We start from the raw sequence: 16384 nt of genomic DNA, 5'->3' as shown, positions 1-16384 counted from the left end.
GCTGCCGTCGGCCTGCCGACCAAAGAGTCCAGCCAAAATACCAGCGACCCACAAAACCCGAAACAGTTTCGAGCTCAAGTCACCTTCCTCCCTTCTTCCACACCCAACTCCGACAGCCATCCCTTGATAATATAGATAATTGTTATCTATCAGATACAATTCTATCTGTATTCAAACATGATGATGTGGTGCAACGATATAACCAAGCATTGCCATTTTAAATATAAATTAATTAAAGACAATACATGCGACTTTGATTAACGTATAAAGACGGTCGATATGAAGGGGTCAAGATTAAATGTAATTTTAATTGGTTAATCATGTGAAGCTCCCATGATAAACTCATTTAACTATATTTAAGTTGCTAATGCGCCCTCTACATCCGATAATTAATGTGAGAAAAAAACGCGTGTATCTTTCAAGCATCAAAGGTGATGAATTGTATATTATCATTATTATATTGCCATTCAAACATCCATTTAAGACATTTGCTATATATTATGCCAACAACCATAAAAAATTTAATAATATGAAAATGAATTAATTAAATCCTTATTCTTGAGCAAGATTTTTAAGTCTTTTGTTGTTTTTGTTACAAATTGAGATATTTTGAGAACAAGTATGATATCAAAAGAATACGTACATATTGGAAGATATGGTGCATTTAAATGGTCTTGAAAAATTAAAATTTTATTGAGGATTTCATCCTGGTTGAAAGAAAAAAGAGCGTTAGACACCAACAAAGAACAAAGTTGTATTATTCTAAAAAATAAGATCCGTGATTACATCATGGGTTTCTCAAACCAAATTATTTTTTGATCTAAAGACAATCACAATCTTGTCAGCCTATGTGCAACCCTTGTTTGCCTCCCTTCGATTATAAGTGAGGTTTGTGTGGGGAATTGTACGTATTAACTTGCAAGCATCATTCACCACATTCCCCAACAGAGAAGTATCGCCAGCTGCATGAAGTCATAATGCAACAAGAACTAGCTGCGCATTCCCTTCGAACTCCACCGACTCTGTAGGCAAATCCCGTACAAACAGCATTGCGGTTCAAACTGCGCATCATGTAAAGAGGAGATTATACTACCTTAATTAATTGACTTAACTTATAAGGAGTGATTCTAAGTCCTTTATACAAGCCAAATAATTTACTAACTGACAAATAACCAATCATTAAATGTCATCCAACATAATTTTTCTTGCTCTTTCCCGAAGAGCATGAAAGGTTCTTGGTTTTGGCTTATGATTTATGATTTTTGAAAAGTCTATAATTTGATGTCTTTTGTAAATGGGACATTCCACTTTACTGTCGGTGTATTAACTAATAATTAAAGAAATATATTTCGGTATGAAATATAGGACACATTAGCGGTTTTGCAATTCAGATAATAACACTCACAATCAAAGGGGTTTTTTCGTATTAGAAAGTAACGTAACTTGTAAATCGCTACGATGACTTTACATGTCAATAAATATTACATCATTCATTAATATATCTCGTTTTATAAATATATCATTAATCAAAGATGTCACGATAATCCAAAATTCTACTTGATCATGAAAGTGGGATTTCTACCAAAGACTTTTATCAGGGAGAGGGACCAACCCAGCCACAATTTATGTTTCACTAATCAGACTTTCTACAGGGGCTCCTTAGTAATCTCCCATCAACGAATGATAGCCCAACGCATCGGAGTACACGCGTCGACTCATGACGCATTGTTCGCATCCTGTTACATCACCAAGCAGAGATATCTCATTTTTCGGTTTGTCCTAAATGGCACTTAACTGCCGTTACAACTGCCGCCATGTTATCGGGTAAAGCGAATCCTGATTGCGTTTTGCAAACAAATAAAACAACTCCATCCAATGCGAGCTGGCCGCGTGTCTATAATATCGGAAAGTGGGTTTCTCATCCAGAAACGGAAAATAACAGCGTGTTTCACGTTGCAGCAGGTCAGTTTCTCCCCTACGACAGCCATAGTTTAAACCGCGCACGCATCTCCAGGTGAGGGAAAGAGTGTGTGTCTGTCCCGTTTGCTACCGAACCCAACCCGAAGTGGATGCAACCAATTCATATTACTTGTGACGTTAAGATTTCTGTCAATTCATGAGTTTGATTAAGGAAAATGTTATTGTCATTCCAAAAATCTCATTCTACACTTCTCGTAAGTGTATTTTTCTTTCTAAATATAGAAAGTTTGATATTTTTCTTTCCAAATATAGAAAGTTTGGAGTATAGAATGAAATTTTTGAAGTATCAATAACAATTCCCATAATTAATAATTTAAAGTATTGTATAATTCACAAGTATTATGATAAAAAATTAATTCTCAAAACATTTCGTGGTCGATTTATGATGCTTTGATAAATTGATCATGAAATATTTTGAGGTTTGTGAGTATAACAAAAAAATGCACTATTAATTTATCCATTAAAGTTTTCGACAAAAATGTGTTAGTATGATGATATGACACACATGTGAGTCTCGTTTAATTCTAAATACGTGTTTCGAGATCAAATTTAAATTGTGGTGAAAGTTTAGAGAGCAATTGTGAATCTCATTATGGGTCTTATATGGACCCAAAAAAAAAACTTTTACTATTCATTAGAAAAATAATTATGAACTATTCTAATCCTAATCCATCAACCTACCTATCACAATGTAGTTAGTTTAACAATATTAGACAAGTTTTAATTATACTTATTTAGTATAAATTAAATGATATTCACAAAGTATTTCAATTGTGTCCTAAATCATAAAGGATTGACATGTAATCCACACATTGCCATTATCACGTCTTCAATCAATAATTCAATGTTTTTTTTTTTTTTTGAAACACTAATACGACAATATCATTGCACAAGATTATATTATCAGTCGATGACGTCACAATAATAGATCTCTATTATAAAAAATGCTACTACTATCATATTTGTATTACCTCTCTCATAAAGTTGAACCCACATGTGACAATTTATCCTACCTCTATTAGAGAGATAATTATAATATAAAATATATAATAAGTGTAGCATTATTTGTACATTATGTGTAAGTATTCTTTCGAAATTACCATCCAGGCCCTGGGCCCAAACGCCTGTCTGTTCCATGTGGACCCCGTCCAACTAAATTACCTAAAAAGTAATAGCCGTTTCTACAGTCAATCTCAAAACGGAAGGGCATTTCGTCATTTCACAAGTGACCGGCTCCACACAAACTCAGAGCCTTTTCTTGCCAGCGTGTCATCGAGACAGAGAAAGAGTTTCCAATCCCAGCAAGGCCCCTCCTTTACCGAGGCCACACAACGGATTGGGATTTAACGCCGTTAAACAGTTTTAACGGCCACCTCCCCCCAAAATTCTCTCTCGTGTTTTTAGGAGCCTGGTCCAAGTGCGTCCGGCTTTCTATTTCTCTTCCGTCTGCCCGGAAAAAAAAAAACAGAAGAATCCAAACACCACGCTCCCCAGCAAAAAGGGCCACAAAAAATCCATCTCTTTCTCTCTCTGGCGGGAGGGCTCCGCATCTCGCCGGAGAATTCCATAGATTCCGACGACCGGCGGAGCTGAAAGAGCAGGAGAGGGAGGAGAAAACGTGCAGCGAGTTGAACGAAGAAGGCATAAAGAAAAGAAGAAAAAAAATGGTTGGCGTGCAATGCAGGGAAAAAGAGCATCAAAGAAGCTTAAGAGGATCTTACACGGCACAGATGCCTAGATGATCCCTTCTCCAATCCCCTTGCCTTATGCCGTAATTTATTCCATTTTTTATATCCTCCTCGTCTCTCCCTCCTCCTCTGCATCCTCGGTTTAAATTCTCCTCTCTCCTCCCTCTCCCTCTCTCTCTCTCTCTCTCTCTCTCTCTGTGTTCCTCCGTCTGGTGTCCGGCATCGATTTCTTACTCCAATTGTGATTTCGAAGTCCGCTTTCGTCTGTTCGTCGTCTGATCGATTACGTCGGCGGCTCAGCAACTTCATAGGTGAGCTGAATTCCGCCTCCAATTTTCGCCTGAGTGATTTAATTTTCCTTTTAATTTGTTTAATTATTGTTGCTCGTGATCTCGCTGATCTTCGTGTGAATTTCTCGCGGATTTGGTACTAAATGAATTGTGTGATTGTTTAGGATTCTTAGTTATATTTTATTAAATGCGGTTTGGATTTCGCTAAATTTTTCATAATTTAGCTTCTTTTGTTCGAGATCTTGAGCTCATTCCACTTGTAGATTGTTTTCTCTTCAAATTCCAGCTTATAAATTCACCGTAATTCCAAGAAGCGTATCAAAATTGTCAAAGTTTGTTGTGATTTTTGGCGTGCTAGATTTATTTTTTAATGATGGAAGGATAATTTTGAGTAAGTTTTGGACGTGGCTGCTGGAGATGGAGGGTTTTTTTTTTTTTTTTTTTGAATTTTTTTGAAATATATATATGGTTTGTGCAGTATAATTTTCGTCATGCCATCTGAGATAATGGACCTTAAGGGTTTGTCCTCCTCGTCGTTCTTCTCCGATGAGGTAAGGAACCAACAATTGTGCATCCTTCTGTTCCCATCTGCAGTAAAATTGAGCGTCGATTACAGAATGTGAAGTTTTATCATATTAACAAGAACTGCTTTATTAGTTCGTTTTTCTTCATTGAGTTCTAGTTTTATTTATTCTCTGTGTTGAAAATTTTGGCAGAGGCAGGTTGGATTTTGGAAGTCAGATAACTTGCCTGATAATCATGGTCAGTACCACCAATCTATAACTTGCATTCGTTTGCAGTCTCACCTTTTTAATTCTTATCAAACTTGTTAAACCATTCGGTTAGAGGGCGTTAATAATTAATTGTGAGAATATTTATTTTTGGTGAAAAGAAACTACCATAAGATTGTTGAACTAAGATGCCATCTCAATTAATCCACAGCTGTGAGAAATTACCTGACAGTTATAATCGTCTGTATTTTCTTGGCATCCAACCTGTCAAGAAGTTTCCGTTAGTGCTTTTTATTACCATTTCAATCAAAAGTTTCCATTTGTGTTCATGCCGAAAATTAATTTTGTGCCAGTAATCATCTTAGTTACTTATTCAGTAACTGGATTGACCTCTAGTTTTCAGAAGTTATTCTTACCTTTCCTGAAAAGAGATACGGGATATGGGGTGTTGATAGGGATTTCAATGTGAGGGTCTGTTTTGTTGTTAAGAGAAATAGTTCTGAATTTTGAGCAGGCAATGGGAGTGGTGATGAGCACGACTTGATGGTGTTGATCCACAAGATGAAATGTATGATTACAGTGATAAAGATAAGGAGTGGAGGAATGAATGAGAGGATGGTTGCAGTATCAATTTTTCTGTTCAGCTAATTAGTTGTAGATCTGCAATGTTGAGTGGATTCAATATGAGATTCTGGGTGTGGATAATATTTATTTCATAACCTTTTGCCTTTTCTGAAACGTCTTTCTCCCACGAATCTAATATTATTGATTAGGAAGAGTCCATGTTTTCAATCTCGTTAACACATTTAGAAATTTTCATATTCATGCCTAATAGCCTATAATTAAAATAGGTTGTCACAGAGTGTCCCCTCAATCCTGAGTTCGATCACAACTAATAACTCTAGTTCTATTGGGGTAATTCATGGGTAATTATGTAGTAATTCCTGAATCAATACCATCTGTATGAATTAGAGCTGTCCGCCCCCTTTTTGTACCTGGAAAAAAGAAGTTTATATGTTATGCCCTTTCATTTTGACAATGAGTTTTGCTTCTATTAAGGAGCAAGTACTGATTCTAATCTTGTGAACAGCTAGTAAGAAGTCACTCGCTTCATCGTCTCTGGAGAAGTGTCAGACAGTGAAGTCTCTGGACCATTCTGAATCTTTTATTATGCGAGACCAGAAAGTGCATCCTGTCTTCAATAGACAAGCAGTGGGAGCAGAGAGAGCCTTAAGTCATTCCTTGAACTTGTCAAGAACCATGAACCATGATTCAGGAGCAAGATCTAATGTAAATGTTGCAACAGCATCTTATTTTGGAGAAGATGGTAAAGTCGATATGATGGGAGCTCAGTATGAGAGTAGCCTTTTCTCAAGTTCATTGTCGGAGCTAATGAGTAGGAAGTGTAAGTCTTCTGACTTCAGTATTCCTTCTGTGCAGTTCTGTTTCCAGTGCCAGCTAATTATGTGTTATGTGCTGTAGTTATTTTGGTGGCTTCAGTTTCATTGCATATTTGCCATATGATTTTTGTTGAATTTCCGGTGCAGTGAGAATATTGTCAAACAATATTGCCATTCTGCTGTATCAACTCTGTTCTAGGCTGTGGATTCTTTAATTGATTCAGTTTCGTTGCTTACTTTCTATGTGATTTTTGTTGAAAATGAAAATTTTCTGATGCAGTAAGATTGTCGTCGAACAATGTACTATATGGCCATTCTGTTGATACGGTTGCCTCCCACTATGATGAAGAGGAAGTGTTTGAATCCCTTGAAGAAATTGAGGCCCAAACCATCGGAAACCTCCTCCCTAATGATGACGAGTTGCTTTCTGGAGTTACTGATGGACTTGACTATACGGTCCAACTCAGTGCTAGGGATGATATGGAGGAGTTGGACCTTTTTAGCAGTGTTGGAGGGATGGATTTGGGAGATGATGGTTTGGCAGCTGGATTAAAGGACTCTGAGTATCCTGGAGAAGTTTCTAATGGTCTGCCATGCAATGGTTCAGTAATTGGAGAACACCCTTATGGTGAACATCCTTCCCGGACGTTGTTCGTGAGAAATATAAACAGTAACATTGAAGATTCTGAGTTGAGAACCCTGTTTGAGGTATGCTGGATGTCGTAGTTGTGGGATTTGTATTTATTTTCAGCATTACATATTCTTTGGCCATTGAGTACTGAAATTTTGATAACTGGAATATGCAGCAATATGGAGACATTTGCACTCTTTATACAGCCTGCAAGCATCGCGGTTTTGTTATGATATCCTTTTATGACATTAGAGCAGCTCGTAATGCGATGAAATCACTGCAGAATAAACCATTGAGGCGCCGGAAGCTTGACATACATTACTCGATTCCAAAGGTGAGTTCCCACAATGTTATCCCTCTAGATCTGGGCATTTGGTTCCTTTGAGAAGTCAGTATTTTTCATGATTATTGTTACATAGGAGAATTTTATTGGTAATCTATAAATCGCTTTATATCATGCATGCACATTTTATATGGCTAATTACGTGGGTTATCTATTGTCAGGACAACTCTTCTGAGAAAGATGTTAATCAGGGCACCCTTGTAGTATTTAACCTGGATTCTTCTGTTTCAAATGATGAATTATACCAGGTTTTTGGTGTATATGGAGAAATCAAAGAGGTGAATATGTTTTTCCATTTGTTATAGTTGTTTGTGGCAAAAGCATAAGTTCTAATGCATTGTCATTCTTGAACCTGGATTACAGATCCGTGAAACCCCAAGCAGAAGTCATCATAAATTTATTGAATTTTATGACATTAGAGCTGCAAACGCTGCTCTTAATGCCTTAAACAACAGTGAAATTGCTGGGAAGCAAATTAAGCTTGAGCCAAGCCGTCCTGGAGGTGCAAGACGGAGGTATTGTCCTACACAATAACTTTGCTTCATTGCCTGTATTTATTTTCTGCGTTTCTTTTTACTCGAGCAGTGTTAGAAAATCACTAATTTTCTTTTCATCTTCTGTTTTCACATTGCAGCTTGGGGATACATTTATCTCCTGATTTGTTAGAGCAAGATGAATGTGGCCTGTACTTGCAGCAGACTAGCCCTCCTGACGCTATCACTGGATTTTCTGGTAAGTATTTGTCTAAAAATCATGGTCAGATCCAGTTTAGAAGCACATATTAGCTTTATTTGGTCTCATAATGAGTCGTTAACAAGCCCAGTTCCACATGGATCAGTTACATCCAGTTGCACAGATAATGGAAGTATCATGGCTGTACATGCTGCAACACAAGCTGTGTCCCTTGAAAACGCATTCCACCTATGGGGTCTCTTCTAGCGTTCCTAACAGCTTACCTACTGCTCTGAGAGCTGAATCAGTTGGGAATCAGTCTGGCTTTGCTGAGTCCGTTCATTCACCAGGCTCGTTGAACTTTGACATCCATGGCTCGCCAGCCTTCCATCCTCATTCACTTCCAGAGTATCATGATGGTCTAACTAATTCGGTCAACTGCAGTTCACCGGGCAATGTATCTGCAAGTATCAATGCCAGACCACCAGAAAGAATTGATAACAGGAACTTCCCCAGAGTAGGCTCCAAGGGGCACTCAATTGAACTAAATGAAGGTGGTAAGTGGATGATTAACAAACTGCACACTCCTTTATTTTTCTTCGGATTGAAAGTTTTCTTATCTTGATCCTCTGTTTACGCTCTCTTCCTCAGTTTTTGGCTCTACGGGTAATGTTAGCTGCCCTATTCCTGGACATCAATATGCATGGAACAACTCCTATCACCCTCAGCCTCCCGGAATGATATGGCCGAACTCACCATCATTTGCCAATGGACTTTCTTCAGCTCGTCCCATTTCTGCAGTCCATCCCCCAACACGTGTTCATGGACTTCCTAGAGCACCATCTCACATGTTAAACCCAGGTTTGCCTATACATAACCATCATGTGGGGTCAGCACCAGTGGTTATTCCTTCTCTGTGGGACAGACGACAATCATATGGAGGAGAATCCCCCGAGGCATCTGGGCTTCATCCAGGCTCTCTTGGGAATATGAGAATCTCAAATAACCTACCACATTCAATGGAATTTGTTTCTCATAACATGTTCCCCCATGTTGGTGGAAACAGCATGGACCTGCCAATTGCCCACAAAAATGCAGGACTGCAAGCCCATCATCAGAGGTGCATGATGTTTCCTGGAAGAGGCCAGATGATTCCCATGATGAATGCCTTTGATCCGCCTACTGAGCGTGCAAGAAGTCGTAGAAATGAAGGTAGTGTTAATCAAGGTGACAATAAAAAGCAGTATGAACTTGATGTTGATCGCATCATGCGAGGAGAAGACAACCGAACAACACTTATGTTAAAGAACATTCCCAACAAGTAAGCGACTCTGAATAGAAAGAAAGTTCATCTTTGTTAATGGCTCTTTTTTTACTTTCTTGGCACTTAAATAATTCTCGGATCAATGTGTTTGAATCGACAGGTATACTTCAAAGATGCTATTGGCTGCAATCGATGATCGCCATCGAGGAACTTATGATTTCATTTATTTACCAATTGATTTTAAGGCAAGTGACTTCATGTCTGGGTTATTTTTCTGTGATATGGTTTCAGATATATTAATTTCACAGTTGTAGCAGTATGATGAACATGGTCTTCATATCTGTTGCAGAACAAATGCAATGTGGGATATGCGTTCATCAATATGACCGATCCTCAAATGATCGTTCCATTTTATCAGGTTTGTTTTCTGTAAAGCTTTAAGATGATAAAACAAATATGCAAAGTTAAATAAGTGTCCAATTTTTTCAGTCATTCAACGGGAAGAAATGGGAGAAGTTCAACAGTGAGAAGGTGGCATCACTTGCATATGCTCGAATTCAGGGAAAAGCTGCTCTGATAGCACATTTCCAGAACTCAAGCTTGATGAATGAGGATAAGCGATGTCGTCCCATTCTCTTCAATACTGGTGGCCCAAATGCCGGTGATCAGGTATGCTGATGGTGACAGAACTCACACACCCGGTTCAAATGGAAGTAAATGGAGCAACTTCAAATTTTAAATATAGGGAAATGATGAACACCCCGTTTTTAGCTTTTTACACACCCTTGTTTAATCTTGGCCGTTGATTCCATTTGATTTATTCAATCCAGTGGTTAGAATTGAAGAAGGGTGTGTGAGAAGCCAAAAAAGGCCTGATTCACTTCCCTTAAATATATCCAAATAATAATAAGAGAATAACAGTAATATGTGAGATGGAGAGATTACATGCTGACAGTTCTTGATCAACAGGTGCCCTTCCCAATGGGGGTTAATGTTCGCACACGACCTGGAAAAGCTCGAACAGTCACCCACGAGGAGTGCCATGTAGGAAGTCCACCAAGTTTTGGAGACGAGGACCATTCTTACAGCGGAGAGACATCTGCAGGTTCTGCCAAGGAATCAGACTAAGCGCCGCATATTTTTTCCAGGCACTAACCTTACAGTACAGAAGTTCTAATTTGCTTCCACCCTGAACTTTGGCGACGCATATTTTGGGTGGCTAAAGAGAGGGCCGAGGAAAGATCTTGCGGTGTTTTTACAAGCCCGTTGAAACCTTAAGAGGACGAATGCTTAGCCAAAACTAAGCGATTTTCCAGTTTTTTTTTCACCATTTTTCTTTTTAATTCCGAAACAGTTAGGACAAAAGACGAAAAGAAGAAAAGGAACATCGGCTGGAGCGTCGAAATTTTGGATGATCTTAAGAGTATTTACTTTAAGAGAAACAAAAATGTTTTGTATGTATAGGAGTTTCTGAGCTGGAAGAAGAGATTGTAAACTGCGGTTTGATGAGGTTAATAACTACTCCGTTTTGTACTTTTTCTTTTCTGGTTTGTGTTATTTAGTTCTTTTGGGGAGCACATATGTAACTATTAATATATGAGTGTTTAATTTTTATTTTTGAATAATCAAAACTCATTATTCTTGTATTCGTATAATTCATCGGAAACTGCCAATCGCTCATCGACGGCCCTCCACTCGCACATCGAGGCGACTGGTGGTTGCTTGCGATGAACGTTCTACATTAACAAGTCGAAGTACTCAACTCACGTTGGGTTTGAGTACTTCGGCTTGTATATCTCTCTTTCACTATCCGTAGCGCGAAAGTTACCGCTGATTCAACAAAATTTGCCTTGTCCGGGACAGTTTAGGGTTAATCTCAAGATACAGCAGTTATTCGTCAACCTTCACTTATTTATTTTCCAAATGTTTTCGTCGTATGAAATTGAAATTTGGATACAGCATATGTGAAGAAACACTCTTCCGATACATATCTACAACATAGCCGTAAATTTCACAAAAAGCTAAGACCTTGAATTAATATGATTAGGGCATAAAGTTAACTTAGTGAACCCTCAAGCATGCGTACGAATGAAGAAACATCCATTACAGAATCAAACAACAGGTTACTTTTTAAATTGCAAACATCCATTACAGACGAAACAGTCACTTTTTAAATTGTAATTTCTTATCGATGATGAAACTACGTCCTGCTCGTTTACAGTTGGCAAGTCCTAAACTGATTTCCCAATTTTTTTCAGGCAAATGTTGTGTTTCTGGCCTCACTCACTTTTAACAGTTCAGAGCAAAGTTACATTCTCCAACTAAATGAGAGCTTCGGCCTTTTACCTTATAGCATCAAACTCTTGTCAGCACATTCAGCTTGTCTCGATCACTAACCCGGACATTGCCAATTGCCTGTAAGGTGTAAACAAACTCAACTTAACCCCACCCCAAAATGGATAACGATAAGCCGCAGCATGTAAGCTAAGATTTCAACATTCTAATAAACAATGCAAAGATGTACTTACAGGAACAGGTGAGAGCATCACTTTGGGTAGAGAATATCGTAGTGACCTGGGCGATAAAGCAAGGTAATAAAGGGACTGACTTTCTCAGAGCCCTCACTAGCTTTTAGAGCATCACTTCCAGCAGGAATGAAATCATGATGATTCACGCTAACACCACCATTATCACATGAGCTACGGTCAAGGTACACAACACGGATTGGCACACCCAGTGCATCTGACAGGGCAGTGATGTGCACGTGGTCACTTTCTTCACCCATCGGTTCCACTGACGATTTGCAAAACTATATGAAGACAAATCACATATGATAAGGAGACAAAGGGAGAGAGATCAAATATTAACATTGTTGTTCTACAGTCTTAAGCTAATAACCATGGAAATCTCAAAGTGATTCGCAGAAATAAACCATCTCCACGAGACTGACTTGACTTGCAACCACACAAGACTTAAGAGCTCGTTTGGAAGCTTGGAAGCAATCCTTAGCAAAAATGCAAGTGATTTTGGAACCCAAAAACATTTCTCCAAAAGCGCTTTCAATCATTTTAAAAGCACTTCCAAACGATCCCTTAGTAATTTAATGCAGATCACAAAATTAGCACCACGGCCCGACACAGAGAATGTAGATAAGAAGCAAAGGGACCACCATTTCTTCACAGATATATTGAAAATACATCACTATTTGTTATATTAATATGGTTTAATCATCTTCATGTTCTTTCCCAAGAAACATAGTGTGGTACCTCAAAGAAAATAACTAGAACAATCTCTATCAAGAATAAATAAAATCATGCACTGAGAGATGGCTGAACAAATTTCATTGAACAAACCTGCTCTACGGTTGCATTGGTCAATCCCAATATAAAAGGCTCAAAAAACTCTGAGCGTTTCCTGATTTCACCCGAGGTAACAAATCTAAAAAACATCACAACTAACCAACCAAATATGTCAGGTGTGTCAAGTAATAGAGAGATAAAATAGCACACTTAAGAATTGTGTCATATAAAGCCACTCACCATAATCAGATACTGACTGATCTCGGCTCCTAAGTATGAGTTCATCATGACTGCAAGAAATAGAAAATCATGTTTATGGCGGTTATGCACACAGCTCAGAACTAGCATCAAATTACTTCCGATTTTCAATTGTCAAAAAATGTCCAAAGTAAAAGAACTATCCGCACCTTATAGATTCTTCATTTCCTTGAAGAACACTGTCCAGCTGCTCAAGGAATAACTGAAATTTTTTCGACTTGGAGTTAGAAATCATAGCATTCTTTTAAGAGTTATATATTCGAGACTTTTTATAGTCTGGTCAATTTTTGTTTTTGTGAACAGGAATAAATGCAACTAACTGGAACAATATGGTGATACTTCTGTACTGTATGTATCACCCACATGTATTGGGACCACGGCCTTATAAGCACACTTTATGAGATGACAACCAGATTCTAGATCCTATAATCACCTCTCAAAGCATGCATTTATTAGCTTTAGTATATTTAAGTGGTAGAATGTTAATAAAAAATGATGTAATGCCGGAGTCATTGAAATCCCATATATCAACAAGATATATGTGCTTCCATGCACTATATGCATAAAATACATGGTGCAGAGATATCACATATAACGTTTAAATCATCAGTGACTTCCAATAGTTGATCATACAAAATTCTTATTCATCTCAACAGCGTAAAACCATGTTGAAAACAAAAAGGGTTAACACATAAAGTCGGTGGCTTTACTCAATATCAGAAATGCATCAGCGTAATACAAAAAAGAAATGAATGAACCAATTATACAAAGTGTAAGTATGAAAATAAAAGAGTTACCGCAAAGAAATCCTCAAAAGTAAAGTCTGCATAACCCAAGCTTTGAAGTGTTTTTCTGCATTGTTCAACATTGGCCTTGATACGGTCAACCTCACTTTGATCTTGTGATTCCAAAATATGCTCCTATTTAGACAGCTCAGATATTGTTAACAGCAAAAAAACCAGAATACATTCTTGCATCCAGCAGGAAGCTAACAGTTAGACACCCCATTATACAAAAATCAAAGCAGTTTCAAGGAGTATATATACAAGGACATACAAGGTACGAAAACATAAAGCTTCGGAAGAAGCAGTTGCCATCTCCCCGTGTACGCCGAATAGCAGCATATTGTTCACCAAGAACCTGCATAAGGATAGTTATAATTAGTTCCATAAGAATCCCATATGGGTAAATGTTAGAAAAAATGAAAGAAAACCTTTATTTTCTCCAACAAGATAGCGCTGCCCGATTGATATTCAGCCGCCAGTGATGATAGAGGTTCCTGTAGATTTATCACATAACAAAAGGGTCAAAACCCGATTGCAAGAAATTAACTAAATGGTAGGTCAGTAGTTTCGATTATTGCCTTGTTCCCCAGGAAGGGAATTTTTTCAGCCTCCTCGGCTCGAATCGCAGAGTGCTGCTGCATGATATCTTGGTCCCCAAAATTTGCCCACTCATCAAACTCGGGTGTTGCAACCGATGCTGCAGACTCCACTTCCCCATCGACTTGGACCCCATCCTGATTCTGCATTCTCTATTCACACAAACAGCAACAAACAACACTCACATTTCAAAAAAATCCGTACCCTAATTCTTCCATCACTTCAATTATCCAAATTTCAATCGTAATTGAACACCCAATACTACCAAGATTCCAATACCAATCAAAAGTTTGAACTCTTTTTTCCAGCATTCTGTAAATTTGTTAGTCTAAATCAATTGATCAAAAACAAGAATTAAAGAAAGAAACAGGGGTTCTCATGATTTGTGGCTAAAACCCAATAAAACCCAAGAATCTACTGGCGGGATACAATTGAAATTAGCAGTAAAGAAGTAAAATTGAGGTGAATACAACGAAGCTGACATATCAGTGTATAGGGGCATACCGAGAGGTGAAACGGCGTCGTGCGCTCAGGGTGTGGGATCGAATTGGAATATGGAAGTGGAGTGACAGCCGTCTGCTTCTTCTCTGGATTTTACTTGACGATTGATGCCTAGCACTAGCAGTACCAAGAAGGAATACCAAGAAGGAATTGGGAAAACGATTCGCTTCGCGTTGGAGTCCAGCGTGTTGAGTTTAGTGACGTTTTCTTTCTGTTTGGGATGTCAGTTTTCTACTTTCGACGACTTGTTTTTACGGTTTCGTCACGCATTCACTTCACCACATAAATTTACATGCATGCTTCAATTTCATGCCCATCCATTTCTTTAATTGTACTTTTCAGGCGTGGTTTGGTATTATTTATTTAAGGAATAATAAAGATATTTTCAAGAGTATAACTCTATCCTCTCATATTTTTAGTACAATGTTTATAATGTTGGTACGAAAATTAACATTCAACTGTGAAGTAGCAGATAATTTATTAAAAGTTTCACTTTAAGAGAGTTTCAAGTTCAATTACATACAAGTAAAGTAATTGTAACTAGTTCATTCCTAGTGGCTTAGTTGAAATTCTCTCTCAAATATCACTTTATAAAATAAAATGTACTTTTACTCTCTAAATTACCAAATTTTTTCTTTACCGAAAAGGTCACAAGTGTATGATTTATGATCATTGTCACTTGGGGTACTGTGGTTTTTGTTGTTAATTTTGTTACGTGGTTTACTTCAATGGTGGAGTCAGAAATCGAAGTTAGCATGAGCCTTTAAGTATCAAAAAAATTGGACAAAAAATAATATAATTAATGAGAGAAAAGTTCATTTTTGTAGTGGAATGGAAAATTTTAATCAAAAGAGAGGAATGAAGTTGTGAAAAAAAAAAAAAAGATTGAGATAATTATATCATAAACACCAAACTTCTTTTTAAGTTCCTGCATTGAAATTGAACAAAAATTACTGCACCAAACTGATAAAAAATTCTTCCTCTATGCCATATGACACGCCCCAACCCAGATATCCTAATGATACCAGGATGACACATGATGGCCAACACTCGAAAGTGACAAAATCCATAAAATCATACATACTTAAGAATATATAATAACCTGAATATCAAAAGTCATAAACAAATAACAATGATTCTGAATATTCAAATGCTGAAAGACAATAAATAAGATTCCGAAACAAAAGACACGTAATTATGTCCAGATCACACTATTAACATAGAAGTACGAGAGTAGATAAGAATTCAAATTTACAAAACATCATAAGGAAATCATACACAAATGGAAGATCGCTAAGTCACTATGTTGACCCTAAAAACTATCAAGCCTACGTGGCGAGCAGGCCAAGTAACTAATAAGCTAACTAAGTCATTCGGTTATGTGCAGAGGGTGCCAACTCGACGGCCGAGTTCGGCTAGGGAGTAAAATATGTTGATGTCGCATTAAGTGCGCTGCTGACTTCTTGATCTTATGACTGCGGCCAAGGAAGGAACACATCTCGGCCTTCGGGTTCTAGAGTTTGAAGACAAAACTGCTAGTCCTGCGAAGTTCACAAATTGTTAGTGCCGGGTTCGGTCAAGGTAATTATATTCATAAGAGTATAAGCACACCGAATTGGCACCAAACTATACAGACATAAATACTCGAATGAGATAAATGTCTTGATGGTAAATGTGGTTTGGCCGTCAGAATGTCGAATTCTAAAACGCACTTGTGAATACCCAATCATAAAATAAAACTCAGCTTTCAATGTGTCGAGCCTAGTAACCTGATAACACCTCACTTTTTTTAGAAGACTAATGAGATGACCTCTACCAACAAGGACTCGAAAATCCTTGTCGATCGAGACTTAGATAATAACTAGTCACCCTCGAAGCAGCATTGTTTATCCAAACTGAAGATGTGATAGTGGGAAGAAAAAGGAAGAGGGTGAAATCTCAAGGG

At 37.8% G+C, this 16384-nt stretch overlaps 2 protein-coding genes across 2 annotated transcripts; one reads left to right on the top strand and one right to left on the bottom strand.

Annotated features, from left to right (window-relative positions):
- Positions 1-3281: 3281 nt before the first annotated feature.
- On the top strand, positions 3282-10645 carry LOC103950402 (protein MEI2-like 4). Its single transcript, XM_009361604.3, is given in 16 exon segments — positions 3282-3979; positions 4437-4509; positions 4675-4720; positions 5780-6094; positions 6370-6797; positions 6896-7054; positions 7225-7341; positions 7427-7578; positions 7698-7795; positions 7902-7984; positions 7986-8292; positions 8387-9056; positions 9160-9244; positions 9349-9417; positions 9489-9668; positions 9969-10645. Coding segments are annotated over 15 exon segments (2928 nt in total). The 5' UTR covers positions 3282-3979; positions 4437-4449; the 3' UTR covers positions 10128-10645.
- Positions 10646-11102: 457 nt separating this feature from the next.
- On the bottom strand, positions 11103-14584 carry LOC103950403 (OVARIAN TUMOR DOMAIN-containing deubiquitinating enzyme 1). The gene is made up of 10 exons (XM_009361605.3): positions 14443-14584; positions 13920-14090; positions 13770-13835; positions 13613-13696; positions 13354-13476; positions 12706-12758; positions 12539-12588; positions 12353-12453; positions 11528-11808; positions 11103-11414 (listed from the first exon to the last, which is right to left on the bottom strand). Exons 2-9 carry the CDS (start codon positions 14085-14087, stop codon positions 11545-11547), a joined length of 909 nt encoding a protein of 302 aa, XP_009359880.2. The 5' UTR covers positions 14088-14090; positions 14443-14584; the 3' UTR covers positions 11103-11414; positions 11528-11544.
- Between the last annotated feature and the right edge of the window lie 1800 nt (positions 14585-16384).

The sequence above is a fragment of a genome, unplaced genomic scaffold, assembly GCF_019419815.1.
Source record: "Pyrus x bretschneideri cultivar Hongxiangsu unplaced genomic scaffold, Pyrus_bretschneideri_v1 Contig74, whole genome shotgun sequence".
Taxonomy (NCBI): Eukaryota; Viridiplantae; Streptophyta; class Magnoliopsida; order Rosales; family Rosaceae; genus Pyrus; species Pyrus x bretschneideri.
The sequence above is the reverse complement of the archived record's forward strand: the minus strand, read 5'-3'. Positions and strand labels throughout refer to the sequence as shown.